We start from the raw sequence: 21,450 nt of genomic DNA, 5'->3' as shown, positions 1-21,450 counted from the left end.
GGGAGGATCTGAGTTCAAATCTCACCTCAGATACTTACTAGTTGTGTGACCCTGGGCAAGTCATTTAACCCCAATTACCTTAAATATATAGGGGCATCTTCAGTTTTCCTGATATATATCTTGTCAATGGAATCAGGTGGCTCTGGAAGAGAGAGTGAGGTTGGTGACCTTATGCAGCTTTCCCTCACTTAAATCCAATTCAATGGAAGTCATGACATTACCCCATATCATGATTCTCTTTGAGAACAAAGGAAAAAGAACAACGACAACAACAAGATAGTACTGCCTAGTATTAAGGCTAACACAGAAGGTCAGAAGTATATTAAAAATGATCTCTCTTTTAAAAAACTCAATTCTGCCATCATAACCATAAACCTCTTAGAATGACCAGCAACCATCATAAGTCTGGATAATTGGTAGACAGACTTCTTTAGCCTTTAGATAGCTCATTGAAATGATTTTTTGCCCTGAGATAGAGGAAAAAAAATACAACATGGATTATGTAATAAGAGGATGATAAGTACTCAACTATATCAGTTGTTTATGACATGCATTTGATCTTTAAAGGCTATATAGTCTGTTTTGAAGCTAAAATGTTTTTATCCTCAATAATTGTCATTTCTTTGTTTTTTCTCAGCTTTTAAGCCTTGATTCTAATCTGAAACCTTAAATAATTCACTTTTGGTAACTTGACTGTCCTTCAAAAGAACTAAGTATGAAGAAGTAACCGTGGATTAGGGTGAGGTTACCATACAGATGACCTTCAATTGTCTTTTCTAGGCCAATTTTGAAAACGTCATTCTAGGCAATTGACTGCTATCTTCTGGGTATTGCCTTTTATGTGCCACAAAGGATAATAGGGTTGAGGTAGTGTTATTTTGTTCTCATTTCAGGAGACTTTTTCTAAAGGAATGTACCCTAACTATGCCAGCAGACCAGCAATCCCAGTTCCCAAGATAGAAGATGAAGATAAAACCACCCACTCAAAAAGTTCAAAATGGAAACTGAAATCAAAGGCATGTGACATTTGGTTGAGGTGTTTTTTACATTTCATTTTGTCATCAAAAACTGGATTAATAATTTCTATAGGGATGCAATCAAGAAAATTGGAAAAATCCTGGAATTAGTTAGGATACCTTTGAAACTTGTTATTGCCACTAGCCAGTTCTCTGGGTTTAAACTTTACTTTTATAGATTTGATTCCTCATTTGTAAAATGTGGTAATTAAACTATATTATTCAATACATGTTTAGAAAACAAGTATATGATAATAATATAGCACTTTATATATACATATATATGTATATATGTTACATATACATATACACATATATGTATATCAAATATAAATAAATACACACATATATGTATATCAAATATAAATAAAATCTCATTTGAACCACATAACAACCCTGTGAGACAAACACTATTGTTGCTATTTTATAGATGAGGAAACTTAGGCTCAGAGAGGTTATATTATTTGCCCAATTTCATGCAACTAATGTGTTGGAGGTAGGTTTTAAGGCCGCAAAAGAGATTCAAAACAAGAAGCATTGCTAACATAAAATTAAGATTCTTCTCTACTCTAAAACAGAGGCCCTGTCCTTGGCAAGTCCACAAGAATTTGCTTGCCTGCACAAATGTAAGGAGTTATTCATTTATTAGTTCATGTATTTAATAAATATTTACTAAGTATTTACTATATATGCAATATATTGACATTAGGGGTAAGTAAAATATAAATAAGAAATAATTCCTATCTTAAAGGAGAGAAAAACACATGTACAAATAGCTGAATATGCTATGTATATAGGAAAGATATAGCTATAAAGGAATAAGTACATGGACTCCTTGTTCCTACAGTGCTTGGGGCTTAGAGATGCCCTCATTCATTGGGAGATATTCTTTTTTTTTTTTTTGCAGGCAATGGGGGTTAAGTGACTTGCCCAGGGTCACACAGCTAGTAAGTGTCAAGTGTCTGAGGCCGGATTTGAACTCAGGTACTCCTGAATTCAGGGCCGGTGCTTTAACCACTGTGCCATCTAGCTGCCCCCGGGAGATATTCTTGAACTACACCTGATAGAAGGTTTTGTGTTAGCTTTATGGCAGGTGGTATAGTAGATAGAGTTTGAATTTTTTGGACTTAGAATCAAAAAGACCTTAGTTTAAATACAGTCTCAGATATTTCCTCTCTACATGACTTTGGTCAAGTCATTTAACTTACATATGCCTCAGTTTTCTCATTCATAAAATAAGGATGTTAATCATAGCAACTTCCTCACAAGGTTGTTGGGATCAAATGTTATATGACATGTAATTTCTGCAAAATGTTTTGCAGACTTTAGGGAGCTATATAAATGTTATCTATTATTATTATTCTCTATTCTCTATTGGCACTTTTAGTATGCTGAATTTTAAACTGAAGAAACAGCAAAAGGCAAGTTGACCTGGGAAATGGAGTATGGGCAGCAGCAGAGACAGTCAGTGAATAGTATAACTATTTAGATGTATAGTATAGTATAGTATAGTATAGTATAGTATAGTATAGTATAGTATAGTATAGTATAGTATAGTATAGTATAGTATAGTATAGTATAATAGTAGATGGAAACCGTATCAGCAGCTATGAGAGTAGTGGCAGAATGGAGAAAAAGATGCTGTACACAGCCCTAGCATGACATTCCTGGACTCCAGCATCCTTTCTGGAACTTAAAAGTGATCAGATCATAGCAGGAGGCTTCAGTTTATATAATATGAGGTGAACAGTTATATCTACCATGCTGAGTCAAGAATGAAAGGTAGGTAGCTGTCTAGTGTAGTTCAGATTTCAAGTTGAAATATTAATCCATTATTTTGAACTTATGTGTTCTACTTCCACTGAATAAATGACAGAAGGGAATTGGAATTTAGATTTGACTCAGAGTCTTCAAGGAAGTTATATGGGGATGGTTGGTGAAAACACTAAAATTTATTCAACTTTCAGGATAATACATCCTGTTATTGTTTAATTAAATGTTACCTTGCTTTAAATTCATGTCATCTGCCATGATCTAGTGAATATTTGGATGAGTCATATAGGTTCAGGGGAGGGAAAGGTGATTCTCTAGTAACCCTAAGTTTTCCGCTACCTTGTAGGTATTGAGATTGATATTAATACCAGGATGGTGTTATATAAATTTAAAATAGGGTCATGGAAAGAGAATGGGTTTGGAGTCAGAAGAACTGAATTTAAATCTTGATTTTTCTATTTAATAATATAATGTATATTCTGGGAAAAGTCTTTGTGTTTCAGTTTTTGTAACTGTAAAACATAAATTAGGCATGGAAGTGCATGTTTTTTAATCTCTGATACCAGGTAAACTAATGTTAGTGGATAAGTATCACTTGAAAGTTCTTTGTTAAAATGAATTAAACAGATCAGATATCTGCACTGAGTCCAGCACCAATATACTGAGCCCCTGGGAATGAAGGGCTACCAGACTGCCTAAGAAAGGATAAATTGGCCCAGGTCAGGGCTCATGCTTCTGTATTTCCAGCCTGAGGGAGATAGGGAAAACTATTTAAGAGGGGCAGAGGAAAGGTGGAGAAGAAGAGTATACTAAATAACCTCTAAATTCTATTCCTGTTCTAAAACTATGATCCTATGATTCTGCCTTATGTAATGCATAACAGGCATTATATAATGAATAATGTAATTGATATGTAATGCATTTATCAGGTGAGAACAGAGAGGTTAGATTCAATCCTGGCAATTTATCAATAATTATGTCTCTGTGACTTTTTACCCCCTACCTAAAGACCCCCTGAGAACATCAGAATTTTGTTCTTTTTTAGCTTTCACATAAGTGTCCTTAGTTACCTGGAAAATATCAAACTAATAAGGCAGAAGAAAAAATATATATACATATGTGTGTGTATGTGTGTACACACATATAGTCCACTCCTTTCAAACTCTGGCAATTTACAGAGACAATACATTTACCCAGGGCAGAGACTTTATTCTCCAGCTGTCTAAAACCAACAAGAGAATTCTAGATTATATCAGTTTCATGCCATCTAATTAGCTGAGGACTATCAGGGGGGCTATATCAGTTAAAAAGTTTCCACTCACTCCTAAAATTTGAACTAGAATTCTCTATGAGGCATTCTCTTTGAGGCTTTTTGTGAAGAACATATAACTTGGAAATGAGGAACATTTTCTTATCCCAAGAGCTCAAATCTTAGTAGTGGGAGTTGTCCTGGCCTGGCACAGGTCTGGCCCTGCAAGTTGACCCTGACAGAACAGGAGGCAGAGATGTGGGTCACAGAAAGTAGCAGACATCAAACATAGGTGCCAGAGACAATGGCTCTCACGAGTAGTAACAGTCCAATGGCAGAAGATACCAGTAGTTACTAGCATGTGCAGTGAGAAAAAACAGGTCCACTGTATATAAATTGTTACTGAAATGTTAGTACAACACTCAATGGTCATTTTACAGCTCCCTAGGGAGGGCTGAGAGGACTTAATTATATTGTGAGGAGGCTTGCTTTCTGAAAGTATGTAATCAATGTCCACAGAATAAGCAGGACAGTTCCTCAGAAGTTTCTCATGTGGCCAAGATTTACTGGGTGGCATTATAGGACAATTCTTCCTGATCTATGATGAGGATTGGTGACTATGTAGGAAATTACATTATCTTTACGAGTTTTAGGTGCATTATGATAGCTTCTGAAGCCATGTTGCTGAGAGTCTAGAAGTAAGAGAAGAAGTGGAAGTACCCACTGTAGATGGCTTAGCTCTTGCTACATGTCAACCAAGGGTCAAGAGCAAGAGAGGAAGTAGCTTGGGGTTATTTTTGAATCCTCAAATGGGTATGTTCTCAAGATAGAATTCTGGAGTACTATTACATGAAAAGTCAGAAGATATTATCATACTATAAAGATGAATCCCATTAGTTTCTAGCCAGGGACATTCGAAACAGAAGATTGTGATGTTTTGTAAAATTCTTTGAGCACCACTTGTTTATATGAATTTATGGGTGATAGTGCCAAATGAAATCATTAAAGGAGAAACTAGGGTTAATATAGTTAATATATAGTCTATATTTTAGAACATTCTGTGGTCCTATGTTTAGAAGGATTCTTAGCTTTTGATTCTGATCGCATTTAGGATAACCACAATGCCTTTAGTGAACCCTTACTGACCCACTTACTGACTCAGCTAAAGTCCAACAAGTCCTTTTCAATTCAATCAATATAGACCATCAGTATATTATGTTCTTCTCTCAGTAAAGACTTTGCTAAAAGGGACCTAAAAGTCTTAACCTTCTTTTGACCTTTAGTTTTTCCTTTCTTAGGTTGAATATAATATATGGGCAGCATACCAGGGTCAGGAGACTGTAACAGTCCACATGGAAGAGAGAAACATCTTTTGTGGCAACTATAACATCCAAATCCTTTCTGACAGGTATGTACTCAGGCATAACATATTCCTTCAAAATCCTTTGAATTCAGGCAACTCCAAAACACTATCACTTCTTGGGAGAAATAAAGTAGAAATATATATACACAAGCTTTGGGCTTGAAGCACTTAAGGAATTAGGGTAAGAAAAAAACCACATCTAACACAAGGTAGGGAAGGGAAAACAACAATAAAAGTTAAAATTCAAGTATAGCCTTAAGTAAGAAGAATTTAAATAAAGTTTCCTTGTCAAACCCAGAACTTTTCAAAAGCAAGTTTATGCATACCTGCTGAGAAAAAAAAGCATTTTCCTGAGGAGGGAGGCCATATGGCCTCCATTTGCAATGGTGATACATTTATATTTTGGACAAGGATAAGAACCAGTGATAGTGTTTGGAAGTGTGAGCTCCTCAAGGGCAGGGACAGCTTCATTTTTGTCTTTATATCTCCAGGGCCTATTGTTATGTCTGGCACATAGAAGGAACTTAATAAATGCTTGTTGATTGATTTGGAGAACTCTCCTTTTTCCTCCTCAGAATTGTTCCTCTTCTTTCAGAATTTCATTCTTGAGAGCTTCTTACTCTTCTTGGGCTGCCTTTTTTGATTCTTCTTTACATTTACTCCTTTCTCCTATTTTTCAGGAAATACTTTATTTTCCCTAATAACTGGAGAGTAGAGAGAAGTTCCCCAAACCTCTTAAACTTTTCTTCTAGAAGGGAGACCAGCCAGTAACTGGAGCATTTACCATGGAAGACAATTATGGAACACCCTATGCACAATTCTCTCTAAATTTTCTTGTTAGTAATTTTCACAGCCAACTTCCCTGGAGAACTGTTGAGACAAACTCCTTGTAGGATTTTTCAACTCCAAAATTGTCACTCTCCTCATTTTCTTAGCACCACAGCAGCCATTCCCAATTTCCCCTTCCTTATCTTACCTATTGCTTACTCCTGCTCTCCTTTCCCTTTGTTTCTTTTCCTCCTTTAGTTGGAATTCTAAATTCTCTTATGATTCCTTCCTATTTCCTTCTTCAGTTCATGTTCTTTTTTCACAATGGAATTGCTTCCTTGAGAAGCAGTGTGACATAGTGGGTAGATGCTGGACTTGTAGTCAAGAAGTCCTGGATCTGAATTCTGTCTTTGACACAGTTTAGTTGTTTTACTATTAGCAAATCATTTAACCCATTTGAGGTTCAGTTTCCTCATCTGTAAAATGAGGAATACTTCAGAATAATACCTCTAGTACTACTTCACAGGGTTGTTGTTAGACTCAAATTGTAAAGCATTATATAACTGTCATCATCATTATTATTATCACTATAAAAGTTCAAATCATAGGCTAGATGATCAATATTGGGGAAATGCTGAAAAGGGTTGGTCTTCCTGCAACAGCAAATGGGGTGGATGACTCTTTTGGTACCTTTCATTTTGCTTTTTATTACACCTTGGGATCAGCAGGATACTTGTGTCTCTTTTCAGATGTATAAACATAATTATTTCCCTTGTAGACTCTGTGACATTGCAGAGGAAGGATAGAAGCAATAGAAAGGACTAATGGTGAAAAGGTAGGGGTAGATGGCATACTTGAAACATGGAAATGGAACTGCTTCTAATTACAGCAGATTTGGGAAGTAGGTTTCCTTTATGCTGCTTGCTTCTGATGGGTAAGGCCACAACATTTCTACTTAAACAGTCATCAACACACATTGGCATTGTCCTCTCCCTCATGGTTCTTAATCTTATGGTAAGGCATAGATTTTCCCAATTATTCCATTGATCAAATTCTATTCATTGAAGTCATTATTCCCAAGTATTTCCCTTCCCCATAACAACCTTTGCAGTGCTATATTATTATCACTGTCTCTTTTGTAGATGATGTTTTTTCCCTCTTTAAATTAAGGTGGGACAGTTCCAGGGTCATTCACTTTTGTGGTGGGGAATTTGTCGCAATGACTGCCAACCGAAAGATATTGCTGCTGGACATTAATCAAATACAGAAGGTGCCCATTTATTTTCAAGGACATGCAGGGAGCATTCGAGCACTCATACTCTGTGAGAAAGAATCTTTTGTACTGAGTGGAAGTTATGATTTGAGTATCAGGTAAGTGGTCCCAGTGATAATAAAACCAACAACCATTTTGTGTCCAAGTCATTCTCTGAGGACAAATTTGGTGCTGAGATAGATATTTATTCTTTGAGAATACTAGTGTGACTTGAAGTATAGTAGGAGCTGCATAAGGAATTGCAGCTAACTAGTTAATATATTGTGATTCAGCTAAATAGCAAGACTCTTGAAAATATCAGAGGGAAAATTGAATTTTCACCTTAAAGCTGAATAATAATAGCTCCCTTTTATGGAAGTGCTTCCATTTATGTAGTGCTTAATAGCTAGACTGCATTTTCCTGTGCATCATCTCATTTTATGAGTCCCAGTGAATAGTTGTAATAAATGATTTAAAATGTTATTATAACCATTTTACAGATGATGGAATGGAGGCCAGAGAGATTTGCCCAAGGTCACATTGCCAGTTAGTGGCAGATCTGAGATTAGAAATCAGGTCTTCTATTTATATGTACTGATGCAAAGTGAAATGAACAGAATCAGGAGAACATTGTGCATAGTAACAGCATTATTGTATGATGACCAACTATGAATGACTTAGCTGTTCTCAGCAGTGTAATGATCCAAAACAATTTCAAAGGACTCATGATGAAAAATGCTATCCACCTCCAGAGGAAAAAAAAATGATGGAGTCTGAATGTAGATTAAAGTGTACTTTTTAACCCTTCTTTATTATTATTGTTTTTAGGGTCCATGTTTTCTTTTGCAACATGGCTAATATGGAAATGTTTTACACGACTGCACATGAACAATCTATATCAAATTATTTGTCTTCTCAGTGAGGGGGGAAGAGAGGGAGGAACTTAACCTTTTTTAAGACAAAAGTTAAAAAATTTTCTCAATTACATGTAATTGAGAAAAAATAAAATTAAAATGAAGTTTCCTGTCCCCTACTGCCCTCTCAAAAGAAACCAGGTCTTTTTATCCCAAGCTAAATACCCTTTCTGTTTTACCATGAGAGGACAAGACTGCTGAACTCAAATTATATCAGGAGCAAGTGAAAGGACATAAGAACAAAGAACTAAGAGTGATAAGGGACCTTGGGGATCATCTCATCTAATCCTGCTTTTTACAAATGACTAAACTGAGGTCCAGAGAGGTTAAGTAACTTGCCAAGACTATCTAGGGTCATAGTAATAGGTTTTTCTGATTCCACATTCATGTATTTGTTTTTATACCACTGTTGACTCAATAGATGAGGCCATTCATCTTATTTCAAGAATGAAGCTACTAATACTCATCCCTATCCACCTCTCTAAAATATTTTAAGTATTTCTCAAGAGAAAATTTTGTAGTAGTAGAGTTATTGTTTGAGGATCAGATTCTTCTCAAGCCATAATTCAAGGGCTCTGCCAAAGTATCAATCTAAAGAAACTTTGCTGAATTTTCTCTTGTAAAATCTTAAAAATGTTCTTTTTTTTGTCTTGATTTTTGCAGATACTGGAACATTCAGACTGGGATTTGTACAAAAATCTTTAATGGCCATACAGGCACTATAACTTGCTTGGATTTACATGAGAACAAACTTGTATCAGGATCAAAGGATTGCCAGGTGAAAGGTCAGAAATACATACTTAAAATTGGTCTATCAAAAAATTTTCCAAATCTTGTGTTGTTGGAATACGTTCAAGCCTGTCAAATTTGTACAGATCTTTCCTAAATTATACTCTTCCATTCTCTCATCGATTTATTGATTGATTCAACAAACATCAATTAAGCAATGATTTTGTGAAGAGAAACTTGTGGGAGAACTGGGAGAGGTACAAAGTTTAGATAGAACACAGTTCTTAACCCACATGGATTTACATTTTAGTAGGGAGAGAAGTCAAACATAAATAACTATAACATGTAATTTTATTTGGTATATGAATTATAACAATGTGAAATAAGATTCAAAGAATCATAAAATTTTAGAGTTGGATTTTGGAGTTACTTATAATCCCCGAAGGCTCACATCATAACTAGTATAGCCATGTACATGTCATACACAATTAGAATATATCTTATGATATATAGGTTCACTTGTAATTTACCCTTTCCCTAAACTTGCCTACTTGGCCATAGCTATGGCCATTTTGGAGGGTAAATTAGGAAAGACTGAAGGTGTCTGGTAAAGTCATAGACCAAGGAAGGGCAAGGCAGTATTTGGGAACTGAACAGGAGATGGCAGAGGGATGTGCATTGTCATTAGACTTTGAGGTTGGGAGGTATGAGAGATCATCATAGATCTCCTGAGTGGCTCTCATTGTCCTCATGTAATACCTCTCCTCCCCCCAAAAAGGGACAACAGTCAACATAAGGATGGGCAAGTATAGGTGTTTATGAGAAATATTATTAAATCTGGCATATTTTATTTATTTATTTATTGCTGGGCAGTGAGGGTTAAGTGACTTGCCCAGGATTACATAGCTAGTAAGTGTCAAGTATCTGAGGCCTGATTTGAACTCAGGTCCCCCTGAATCCAGGGCCAGTGCTTTATCCACTACATCACCTAGCTGTCTCCTAAAATTTTTAAAATAAGAAACATTTTTATTTATAGTTTTGAGTTCCAAATTTTATCTCTCCTCTCCCCACTTCTGAGGCAGTAAGCAATCAGATATGGGTTATACATGTGCAATCAAGTAAAGCATTACCATATTGGTAATTTTGTACAAGAAAACTTGAATAAAAGAAAAAAATGAAGGAAAAAGTGAAAAATAGCATGCTTCAGTTTGTGTTCAATCAATATCAGTTCTTTCTTTGGAGGTGGATAGTATGTCACATCATTAGTCCTTTTGGATTGTCTTTGATCATTATATTGCTAAGAATAGTTGAGGTTTTTTTAGTAGTTTTTTTATCAAACAATATTGCTATCGCTGTGCACAACTGTTCTCTTGGTTCTGCTCACTTCACTGCTCATCAGTTCATAGAAGTTTTTTCAGGCCTTTCTGAAATTGTCCTGCTTGTCATTTCTTACAGCACAATAATATTCCATCACCACAAAAAAGTAGAAACAGTATGGTTCAACCTACATTCAGATTCCACCATTCTTTTTTCTGGATGTGGAGAGCATTTTCCATCATGAGCCCTTTGAAATTGTTCTGGATCATTGTATTGCTGAGAAGAGCTAAGTCTATCACAGTTGATCATCACACAATGTTGCTGTTACTGTGTACAATGTTATCCTGGTTCTGCTCACTTCACTCAGCATCAGACCACTTAAGTATTTCCAGGTTTTTCTAAACAGAATTTTTAAAGACACAAAGTGAAAGTAAGACAGGGGCAGAGTAGAACCTGCACTTTCTACATAGCTGGCTTTTTTTTTTTTCCTCTTAGCATTCTTGTTTTAAGCACCCACAATTAAAAAAAAAAGTCACACACCTCTTTACTTGTCCATTTAGAGGTCACTCTCATAGTCTTGAAGAGGGAAAATGCAGATATGGCAGAAAATAGCTGCTGCCATGGTTGTGGGCTGATGTCATTTCCACCTTTCACTTCTCTTTTCCTCATTCTCAAGGAAATGGTTTTTAAAATTAACAAACAAATAATGAGATAAATGAGTTAACTTAATGTATAAAAAGAAAGAAGAAAAACAAATTACTAGGTAAATTCATAACCAATATGAAAAAAATAAAAGAAATTACTAGGAGTTATTTTGCTTAACTATATGCCAATAAAACTGACAATCTACAAAAACTCTGAGTTACCACCTCAATCCTCTCATATTGGCAAGATGACAAAACAGGAAAGTAAAAAATGCTGGAGGATCTGTAGGGAAAAAAGATACATTAAAATTTATGCTGGTGGAGTTCTGAATTGCTCTAGTCATTCTGGAAAGCAATTTGGAATTATGCCCAAAACTTTATTAAAATATTCATATCCTTTGACCAAATAATACTACTATTAAGTCTACACGCACAGTAAGACTAAAGAAAGAGAAGAGGCTATATGCACAAAAATATTTATAATTGTTCTTTTTTGTGGTGGAAAATAATTAAAGGGGTGCTCATCAATTAAGGAATCCCTGAACAAGTTATGGTACATAAATGTGATGAAATTCTATTGTGGTGTAAGAAATGATGAAGGGGATTGTTTCAGAAAAATTGGGAAGACCTGTATAAAGTGATACAATGTGAAGTGAGTAGAACCAGGAAAATAATTTATATGATCACACTGATATTGTAAAGCCAAACCATTTTGAAAGGCTTAAGAACTATGATTAACACAACTACCATTTCGGCAAACTCATGATGAAACACACTACCCACTTCGAGATAGAGAGGTGAAAGACTAAGACTTGCAGATTGAGGCATGTTTTTATTTGACATCACTAATGTGGGAATTTGTTTTGTTTGACTATACATGTTTATAATGGGTTTTGTTTTTCTTGCTTTCTCGATGGGGGTAGGGAGAAGTGGAGGGAGAGAATTCAGAGCTGAAAATAAAATTGAATTAAAAAAACTCAGTAATGCATCATTAGAAGACTGGCACTTGAGTCCTTTGTAATCTTCACATTGCTCCTTGGCTTGTATTGTGTCATGCAATCCTTCATCAGCCATCTGCTCACTTGAGCAGTCATCAATAGACAACTAAAGCAAAGAAGGTTGGTTCACTGAAGTGAGATTCATGTATGCTACTGGCATGCAGTGTAGTGGAAGTCCTAGACTTTCCAATCTATTAGAAGCACAAAACAAAAATAGAAGCCTGTTAGGAAAGAGTAGGAGAGTCCCACAAGAAGGGGTTAGGCTAATTTACTGTGGATGTACTATATGAACTATCAGTAGCATGAGCATAATAAAAATAATCCAGATAGAGAACAGTTACTAGATATTGATTTCTGAAATTTTCCCTCCCCCAATGTGAGATTGGAGGAGGCCTTTAATAAAAATGGTTATTTTACATAGTCAATCAGTAAACAATTATTTATTATAAGCATTTACTATGTGCCAGGCCTTGTGCTAAGCAAAGGAGGAACAGAAATGGAGAATCAAACTTGAAAACACATTTGGGTTTTCATCTATTCAAAATGTTAAGGAAAAACTTTGGCTAATTTCATATGTGAGAGATGTACATTATTCAAGATATACAACACTAAGTCATGTTTTCTACCTTTTGTTATAAGCTTATAAGCTCATTATAATTAATTTTTTCTTTTTTCTTTTTTTAAAATTAATAAAGTATTTTATTTTTTTCTCGTTACATGTAAAGATTGTTCTCAACTTTTGATTATACAAGCTTTCCAATATCAGATTTTTCTCCCTCCCTCCCCTCCCTCCCCTCCCTCCCCCCTCCCCTAGACAGCAGGTAATCTGATATAGGTTTTATATATATACACACACATACATAATAACATTAAACATATTTCTGCATTAGTCATGTTATAAGAGAAAAATCAGAGCAATGACGAAAAATCTCAAAATAAAAAAACATCAGCACCAAAAAAAAAAAAAAAAGAAATAGTATGGTTCATTCAGCATCTACTCCACAGTTCTTTTTTTTCCCCCTGGATTTGGAGATCCTCTTCTATCATGAGTTCCCTGGAACTCTTCTGTACCATTGCATTGATGAGAAGAATATAGTCCATCACAGTAGATCAACACTCAATGTTGATGATACTGTGTACAATGTTCTTCTGGTTCTGTTCATTTCACTCATCATCAGCCCATGCAAGACCCTCCAGGTTTCTCTGAACTCCTCCTGCTCATTGTTTCTTACAGCACAATAGTATTCCATTGTATTCATATACCACAACTTGTCCAGCCATTCTCCAATTGATGGGCATCCCCTTAACTTCCAATTCCTTGCCACCACATAAAGAGCAGCTATATATATATATATATATATATATATATATATATATATATATATATATATATATTTTTTTTTTTTTTTTGCACATGTGGGTCCCTTTCCCCTTTCCATGATCTCTTTGGGCAAAAGACCCAAAAGTGGTATTGCTGGGTCAAAGGGTATGGACAGCTTTATCGCCCTTTGGGCATAATTCCAAATTGCTCTCCAGAATGGTTGGATCAGTTCACAGCTCCACCAACAATGCATTAGTGTTCCAATTTTCCCACAGCTTCTCCAACATTTATTATTTTCCTTTTTTGTCATTTTAGCCAATCTGATAGGTGCCAGGTGGTACCTCAGAGTTGTTTTAATTTGCATCTCTCTAATCATTAGAGATTTAGAGCATTTTTTCATATGGGAATAGACAGCTTTGGTTTCTTCATCAGAAAACTGCCTGTTCATATCCTTTGACCATTTCTCAATTGGGGAATGACTTGGATTCTTATAAATTTGATTTAGTTCCCTATATATTTTAGAGATGAGGCCTTTATCAGAAGTACTGGCCATAAAAATTGTTTCCCAGCTTTCTGCCTCCCTTCTAATTTTGGATGCATTGTTTCTGTTTGTACAAAAATTTTTAAATTTAATGTAATCAAAATCATCCATTTTGCATTTTATAATATACTCTATCTCTTGTTTGGTCATAAACTGTTTTCCTTTCCAAACATCTGATAGGTAGACTATTCCTTTCTCTCCTAATTTACCTATGGTATCACCTCTTATGTCTAAATCATGTATCCATTTTGACCTTATTTTAGTATAAGGTATAAGATGTTGGTCTATGCCTAATTTCTGCCATACTATCTTCCAGTTTTCCCAGCAGTTTTTGTCAAATACTGAGTTCCTATCCCAGAAGCTGGAGTCTTTGGGTTTATCAAACACTACATTACTAGTGTAATTTACTACTGCATTTCCTGTGCCTAGCCTATTCCATTGATTCTCCACTCTATTTCTTAGCCAGTACCAGATAGTTTTGATGACTGCCATTTTATAGTAAAGCTCCAGGTTTGGTACCGCTAACCCACCTTCCTGTGAATTTTTTTCATTATTTCCCTGGATATTCTTGATTTTTTGTTTTTCCAGATGAATTTTGTTATTATTTTTTCTAGCTCTATAAAATAATTTTTAGGTAGTCTGATTGGTATGGCACTGAATAAGTAAATTAATTTAGATAGTATTGTCATTTTTACTATATTAGCTCTGCCTATCCATGAGTAATTGATATCTTTCCAGTTATTTAGATCTGATTTGATTTGTGTGAAGAGTGTTTGGTAGTTGTGTTCATAGAGTTCCTGGGTTTGTCTTGGCAAGTGGACTCCCAAGTATTTTAAATTATCTACCGTTACTTTAAATGGAATTTTTCTTTCTATCTCTTGCTGCTGGACTTTGTTGGTCATCCATAGAAACGCTGATGATTTATGTGGATTTATTTTATATCCTGCTACTTTGCTAAAGTTGTTAATTGTTTCAAGTAATTTTTGAGTTGATTCTCTAGGATTCTTTAAGTATACCATCATTCATTGGTGGTAACATCACCCTTTTCATTTTTGATACTCGTAATTTGGTTTTCTTCTTTCCTTTTTTAAATCAAATTAACCAATATTTTATCTATTTTATTGGTTTTTTCATAAAACCAGCTTAGTTTTATTGATTAATTCTATAGTTTTTTTTTGCTTTCAATCTTATTAATTTCTCCTTTAATTTTCAGAATCTCTAGTTTAGTATCTAATTGGGGATTTCTAATTTGTTCTTTTTCTAGCCTGTTAAGTTGCATGCCCAATTCATTAGTCTCCTCTTTCTCTTTTTTATTCATGTAAGCATTTAGAGCTATAAATTTTCCCCTAAGCACTGCTTTGGCTGCATCCCATAGATTTTGATATGTTGTCTCATTATTGTCATTCTCTTGGATATAGTTATTGATTGTTTCTATGATTTGTTGTTTGGACCATTCATTCTTTAGAATGAAATTATTTAGTTTCCAATTGATTTTCATTCTACTTTTCTCTGGCTCTTTCTTACATGTAATTTTTATTGCATCATGATCTGAGAAGGATGCATTTACTATTTCTGCCTTTCTACATTTGACTATGATGTTTTTGTGCCCTAATACATGGTCAATTTTTGAAAATGTGCCATGTACTGCTGAGAAAAAGGTATATTCCTTTCTATCCCCATTTATTTTTCTCCAGACATCTGTCATGTCTAACTCTTCTAGTAATCTATTCAGCCCTTTCACTTCTTATTTATTTTTCAGCTAGATTTATCTAATTCTGAGAGGGGGAGATTCAGATCACCCACTAGTATAGTATTACTGTCTAATTCCTCTTGTAACTCATTTAACTTCTCCTCTAAGAACTTGGATGCTATACCACTTGGCACATACATATTTAATATTGATATTACTTCATTACCTATAGTACCTTTTAGCAAGATGTAATTTCCTTCCTTATCTCTTTTAATGAGATCTATTTTTGCCTGTGCTTTGTCTGAGATAAGGATTGCTACCCCTGCTTTTTTTTACTTTAGCTGAAGCATAATATATTCTGCTCCAGCCTTTTACCTTTACTCTGTGTGTATCTCTCTGCTTCAAATGTGTTTCTTGTAAACAGCATATTGTAGGATTCTGGTTTTTAATCCACTCTGCAATTCACTTCCGTTTTATAGCAGAGTTCATCCCATTCACATTCACAGTTATTATTACTGACTGTCTATTCCCCTCCATTCTATTTACCCCCTTTGTACTTTCCCCCCTTCTTTCACCCTATTCCTCCTCACTGATGTTTTACTTCTTACCCCTGCCTCCCCCAATCTGCCCTTTTTATCACCCCCTCTCTTTTCTTTACCCTTTTCTCCCTTGCTTTTGTCCTCCCTTCTATCAGTCCCCACCCCCCTTTCCCTTCTCCTTTTGCTTCCCTAAAGAATGAGCTAAGTTTCTTTATCCCAATGAATGTATATGTTATTTCCTCTTTGAATCAAATCTAATGAGAGTAGGGTTGAAACAATGTTCACCCCTCCTTTCTTTCCCTCTATTGTAATAGTTTTTTTTTCACCTCTTCATATGATATAATTCATCCCATTCCACCTCCCCTTTCCTCTCCTCCCCATAGACTCCCTTTTTAACCCCTTAATTTTTTTGCATCATCACATCAAAGACAATTTATATTTATACCCTCTGTGTAAAGTCCTTCTCTCTGCCCAAATACATTTACAATTCTTCAGAGTTATGAGTATTATCTTCCTGTGTAGGGATATAAACAGTTTAACCTAATTGAGTAACCTTTTTTTTTTTCCCCTCTGTTTACCTTTTTAAACTTCTCTTGAGTCTTGTATGTTAAGATTGAATTTTCTATTCAGTTCTGGTCTTTTCTTCAGGAAACATTGAAAGTCCCCAATGTCATTAAATGTCCATCTTTTCCCCTGAAAGAGAATGAACATTTTTGCTGGGTAATAGATTCTTGGCTGTGTAGTAAAATATGAAAGTTTTTAACAGTCGGTTAGGATAACTGAAGGACGCCAGTTTTTCAAGGACCACCCTTTTGGGGAGGAGATGAACAGTCCGCCTGCTGCGCATGTCAGACTGCCTGCCGGGTGCAGTCCGCCTGCTGCGCATGTCAGACTGCCTGCCGGGTTTTTTTTTTGACTTCCGGGGTGGAGAGAACGGAAGAGGCCTTTTTGCCTGCTTGGCGGGACTCCTGGCGGCGCAGCACAGACGGTCTCCCTCACTCCAAAGGTGGCCTTTTTTGGTTTGGTGAGTTTTTATAAGAAATATAGACTAAGCCTAGATTTAAGACGATTTCTACTGTATTTCTACTTTCCTATCCTTCTAATCAACAACACCTTATATACAATAAAGGCTCTATCTAGAAAACCAGAAGCTTCCATTTACTAGTCTGGGAGATAAATTAAGGGAAAAGTTAAGTAGGGGAGATTTATGATCTAATATCCAATTTTAAATTTCACAGTTTGGCGACCCCGAAGGGACCTTAAGGACCCTCCCACCCTCCCTAGTTTGGCCATAAGCCGGCTAATTCGGTGGATTTTCCGAATACCCCCCCCCCCCCGCCACGGACTTTCCCTTTGTCTAATCTCCCTTAAAGACTTTAAGCCTCTAAAAGTCTTGCTTTAAACAGAAAAGCCAGCCCAGTTTAAAGGGCAAGATGCTCGAATATTCTACTATCCCTTTGATTTTTCTCATCGGAATGTATTGGGACAGCATAACGTCCCGACTTAGAGGAATAGTTTACTCAATGGTCCTTCAAAACATTATTGGTTTTTTCCTCATTCAGGCAGCAAAAAGTTTTTTGTATAATAGTATAAGTGAGAATCTTTGGGAAAATACGTTTAATATAAGTAGAAATTTTATGCCTGCAATTGAAATACCTTTTAATACCACATCCATAGTTCATACGACTAAGGATTTTATTTTTTTTGGGTTTTTTTTGTCTTGTTTTGTTTTTGTTATTATCATTGTTATGATATGGGGGAAATTCTCACATATGGAGAGAGTCCTCAAAATGAAATACTCACATATGGAGAGAGACCTCAAAATGAAATTCTCACATATGGAGAGAGACCTCGAAATGAAATTCTCACATATGGAGAGAGACCTCAAAATGGCTGTTTCTACTAGAGATGATCCAAGTTTAGAATCAGATCAACAGAAACTACTCCCTCTGCAGGAAGCTATAGAACATAGTAAAAAGGGAGTGCCAATTCAAGTCAGAAAATATAGCCCCTTTAGACCAAGTGACTTGAGCGCATGGAAATCTTTCATCCCTAGTTTTGAGAAAAATCCAAACACTGTAATTTCACAGTTAAGGACTATATTTAATGCATATCAACCCAGTTGGGCTGATGTTACTTGCCTTTTGGAAACTTTACTGTCCCCAACTGAGATTACAGATATTATCTCAGCAGGAAATGCCCTTGTTGCGAAAGGTAAGGCCAATGTGGAATGGCCTCTAAAGGATCCAGAGTGGAATTATAATGATGATAGGGATTTCCAAAGATTAAAAGATGCTAGAGAAACACTTCTGAAGGGAATGGAATCTTGCTCTAGAAAACCGGAAAACTGGCAGAAATTTTTAAGCCTACCTCAGGAGGCTAATGAAAGACCAAACAGATTTTATGATAGACTTTGTGAGGCCGCTAGACAGTACACCAGATTGGATCCAGTAGATTTAAGAGATTCCTATATCGTTCTCAACACATTTGTTTATAATTCACTGCCAGAAATACGCAGATACTTTCTGAAACAATGTCCAGACTGGAGAAATCTCACAGTAGATAGAATTAAGGAACTTGCAAATTATGTCTTTGACTCACGTGAGGAAGATCCAGATCACCCTAAACAGAGCATTCTGGCACCAGCGATTCCTAGTCAGCCATGTGAACACCGGAGCAAGGACACTAAGGTGTGTTGTTACTGTCGTAAGGAGGGGCATGAATTGAGAGAATGTAGGACTTGGAGAAGAAATTCTAATTCTAATTACAGGCGAAATCAAAATAGAAATAGATCTTTTCGGAGGAATACAGAAAGGCAGTACCAGAATAATGGTAACCAAGGTCCCCCTCAGAAGAGGACACAGGAATGACGGTGTCTTGGGGAGGAATGGAACATAGATAATGAAAGCCATATATTCCCAGATCCGGATTTTTTGAATGCACTTGTGCCAGTCCATTCACCTCCCCAGAGTAATGAACCACATGTCACCTTAAAAGTGGGGGAGACTTATTATGATTGTCTGCTAGACACAGGAGCCTCTAAATCAGTATTAGTAAGCAAACCAGATGCTGGGTGTAGACCTGTAGGATATTTAAATGTAGTGGGAGTCTCAGGAAAGAGCCAGAGAGTGGCAAAATTGAATCCTCGCATGGTATCTATGGGGCCCTTAACAGTAGAACATTCATTTTTACTCATGCCTGATGCCCCTGTAAATTTATTAGGTCGTGATCTCCTTTGCAAGCTTAGAGCAACCATATCTTGTGCTCCAGATGGGGCTGTCTCCTTACAATTGCCAGAGGATACTGTTCATTTATTACCAATTTTACTTACAGAAGCTCAAGGAACAGCAGGGGAGGTATCCAAAATCCCCTCTGACATTCCTGAGTCTTTATGGGCCTCATCCCCTAATGAGGTGGGGCTCCTTAAGTCTGCCATGCCTGTTACCTTTAAAGTTAAGGGGGGACCACCCCCCTCCATTCCACAGTATCCATTGTCTAGGGAAGCAATAGAAGGGATCACCCCTATAATTGAGGCTTTGAAAAGCCAGGGTATTATTATTCCATGTCATCACTCTCCATGCAATACTCCCATTTTGCCAGTTAAAAAACCCAAGCCTGGGCCAGATGGTAAACCTGTTTATCGCTTTGTGCAAGATCTTAGAGCGATTAATAATTATGTTATTCCTAGACATTCTATAGTCGCAAATCCGGCTATGATAATTTCCTCAATTCCCTATGAATCTACATGTTTCACAGTGGTAGACCTTTGCTCTGCCTTTTTCTCCATACCAGTACATGAGGACTTCCAATATTTATTTGCTTTTACCTGGAAAAATAGACAGTGGACCTGGACTAGACTCCCACAGGGATTTGTAGACAGTCCCACATTATTTTCCCAAATTTTACAGCAGGATCTGGCCTCTATTACCTTTAAAGCCTCCACACTAGTACAATATGTTGATGACTTACTTTTGGCCTCTCCTAATGCTGAAATTTGTCAGGAAGATAGCCGTCACTTACTGCTGGAGCTGCACAAGAGAGGACACAAGGTTTCCAAGACAAAGGTACAATGGTGTTTGCCCCAGGTAGAATATTTAGGATTTATTTTGGCTGCTGGAACTCGCTCTGTCTCTTCTAAGCGAGTCCAGGCCATTCAACAACTCTCTGCCCCCACTACTAAGAGGCAGTTGAGAGCCATTCTAGGAGCAGCCGGGTACTGTAGACAATGGATACCCTCTTTTGGTGAAATTACTAAACCCCTCATAGCTCTTACAAAAAGTTCTGTTCCAGACAGTTTACAGTTGGATCCCCAGCATCTCTCAGCCATAAAAGAATTAAAACGGGCCTTGTTATCAGCACCTGCCCTAGGACTGCCAGATTATAGTAAGCCTTTCACTCTCTTTGTGCATGAACAAAGGGGGGTGGCTTCTGGAGTCCTGACTCAGTCACTGGGGCCTAACCAGCGTCCTATAGCCTACTATTCAATTCAGCTGGACCCTGTAGCGGCTGGAGTGCCACCTTGCCTTAGAGCAGTGGCGGCCACAGCGCTTTTGGTAGAAAAAGCCTCTGATTTGGTCCTAGGTAACCCTCTAACTGTGCAATGCCCTCATGAAGTGGAGGCTCTCTTACTACGTCACAGGACACAAGCCTTTTCAGATCAAAGGCTGGCTAAGTATGAAATAACCCTGTTAGGTAATGAGAATATCACTTTAAAACGCTGCACAGTTCTTAATCCAGCAACACTACTCCCTAATTTACCATTCTCGGGGGAACCGTTGCATGACTGTGCTTCTTTAGTTGATATGGCTGAAAAACCCCGTGATGATCTTTTTGATACACCTTTAGAAAATCCTGATCTTGTCCTCTATACAGATGGTTCCTCATTTATGAGAGAGGGAACCCGTTTTACTGGAGCTGCTGTAGTTTCTGATTATGACACCCTCTGGGCAGCTTCTCTGCCTTGCCATTTTAGTGCACAGGCTGCTGAACTTGTGGCTCTTACACAGGCCTGTAATATAGCCAAAGGTAAGAGTGCCACTATTTTTACTGACTCGAAATATGGCTTTGGCATATGCCACTTTATTGGTATGATTTGGCGTCAACGAGGCTTTCTAACATCCTCGGGCAAGGCTATTGCCAATGGGGACCTTATCAAGGACCTCTTAGATGCCCTGAAACTGCCTTCTTCCCTAGCTGTTGTACATTGCCCTGCCCACACAGGGAATAGTGATCCTGTTTCAAAGGGAAATGCACGAGCCGATTCTGCAGCCAAGCTTGCTGCATTAGAAGCTCCTGAACATGTATTTAACCTTTCACCTTCTGAGGATATTCCTTCC

The 21,450-nt window shown here is 36.8% G+C and overlaps 2 protein-coding genes across 2 annotated transcripts in view; both read left to right on the top strand.

Annotated features, from left to right (window-relative positions):
* LOC122752702 (zinc finger protein 850-like) overlaps positions 1-21,450 on the top strand; it is a 1,092,329-nt gene that overhangs the window by 409,915 nt on the left and 660,964 nt on the right.
* The window catches only part of CDRT1 (CMT1A duplicated region transcript 1), a 101,151-nt gene that overhangs the window by 29,748 nt on the left and 49,953 nt on the right, over positions 1-21,450 (top strand). The window contains exons 5-8 of the mRNA XM_043999584.1: positions 894-1,016; positions 5,337-5,446; positions 7,340-7,540; positions 8,999-9,120. Coding sequence (XP_043855519.1) covers positions 894-1,016; positions 5,337-5,446; positions 7,340-7,540; positions 8,999-9,120 — 556 coding nt within the window. The remainder of the gene's footprint in view (positions 1-893; positions 1,017-5,336; positions 5,447-7,339; positions 7,541-8,998; positions 9,121-21,450) is intronic.

This window comes from Dromiciops gliroides, chromosome 4 (assembly GCF_019393635.1).
Source record: "Dromiciops gliroides isolate mDroGli1 chromosome 4, mDroGli1.pri, whole genome shotgun sequence".
In the NCBI taxonomy this organism is placed as follows: Eukaryota; Metazoa; Chordata; class Mammalia; order Microbiotheria; family Microbiotheriidae; genus Dromiciops; species Dromiciops gliroides.
The sequence above is the reverse complement of the archived record's forward strand: the minus strand, read 5'-3'. Positions and strand labels throughout refer to the sequence as shown.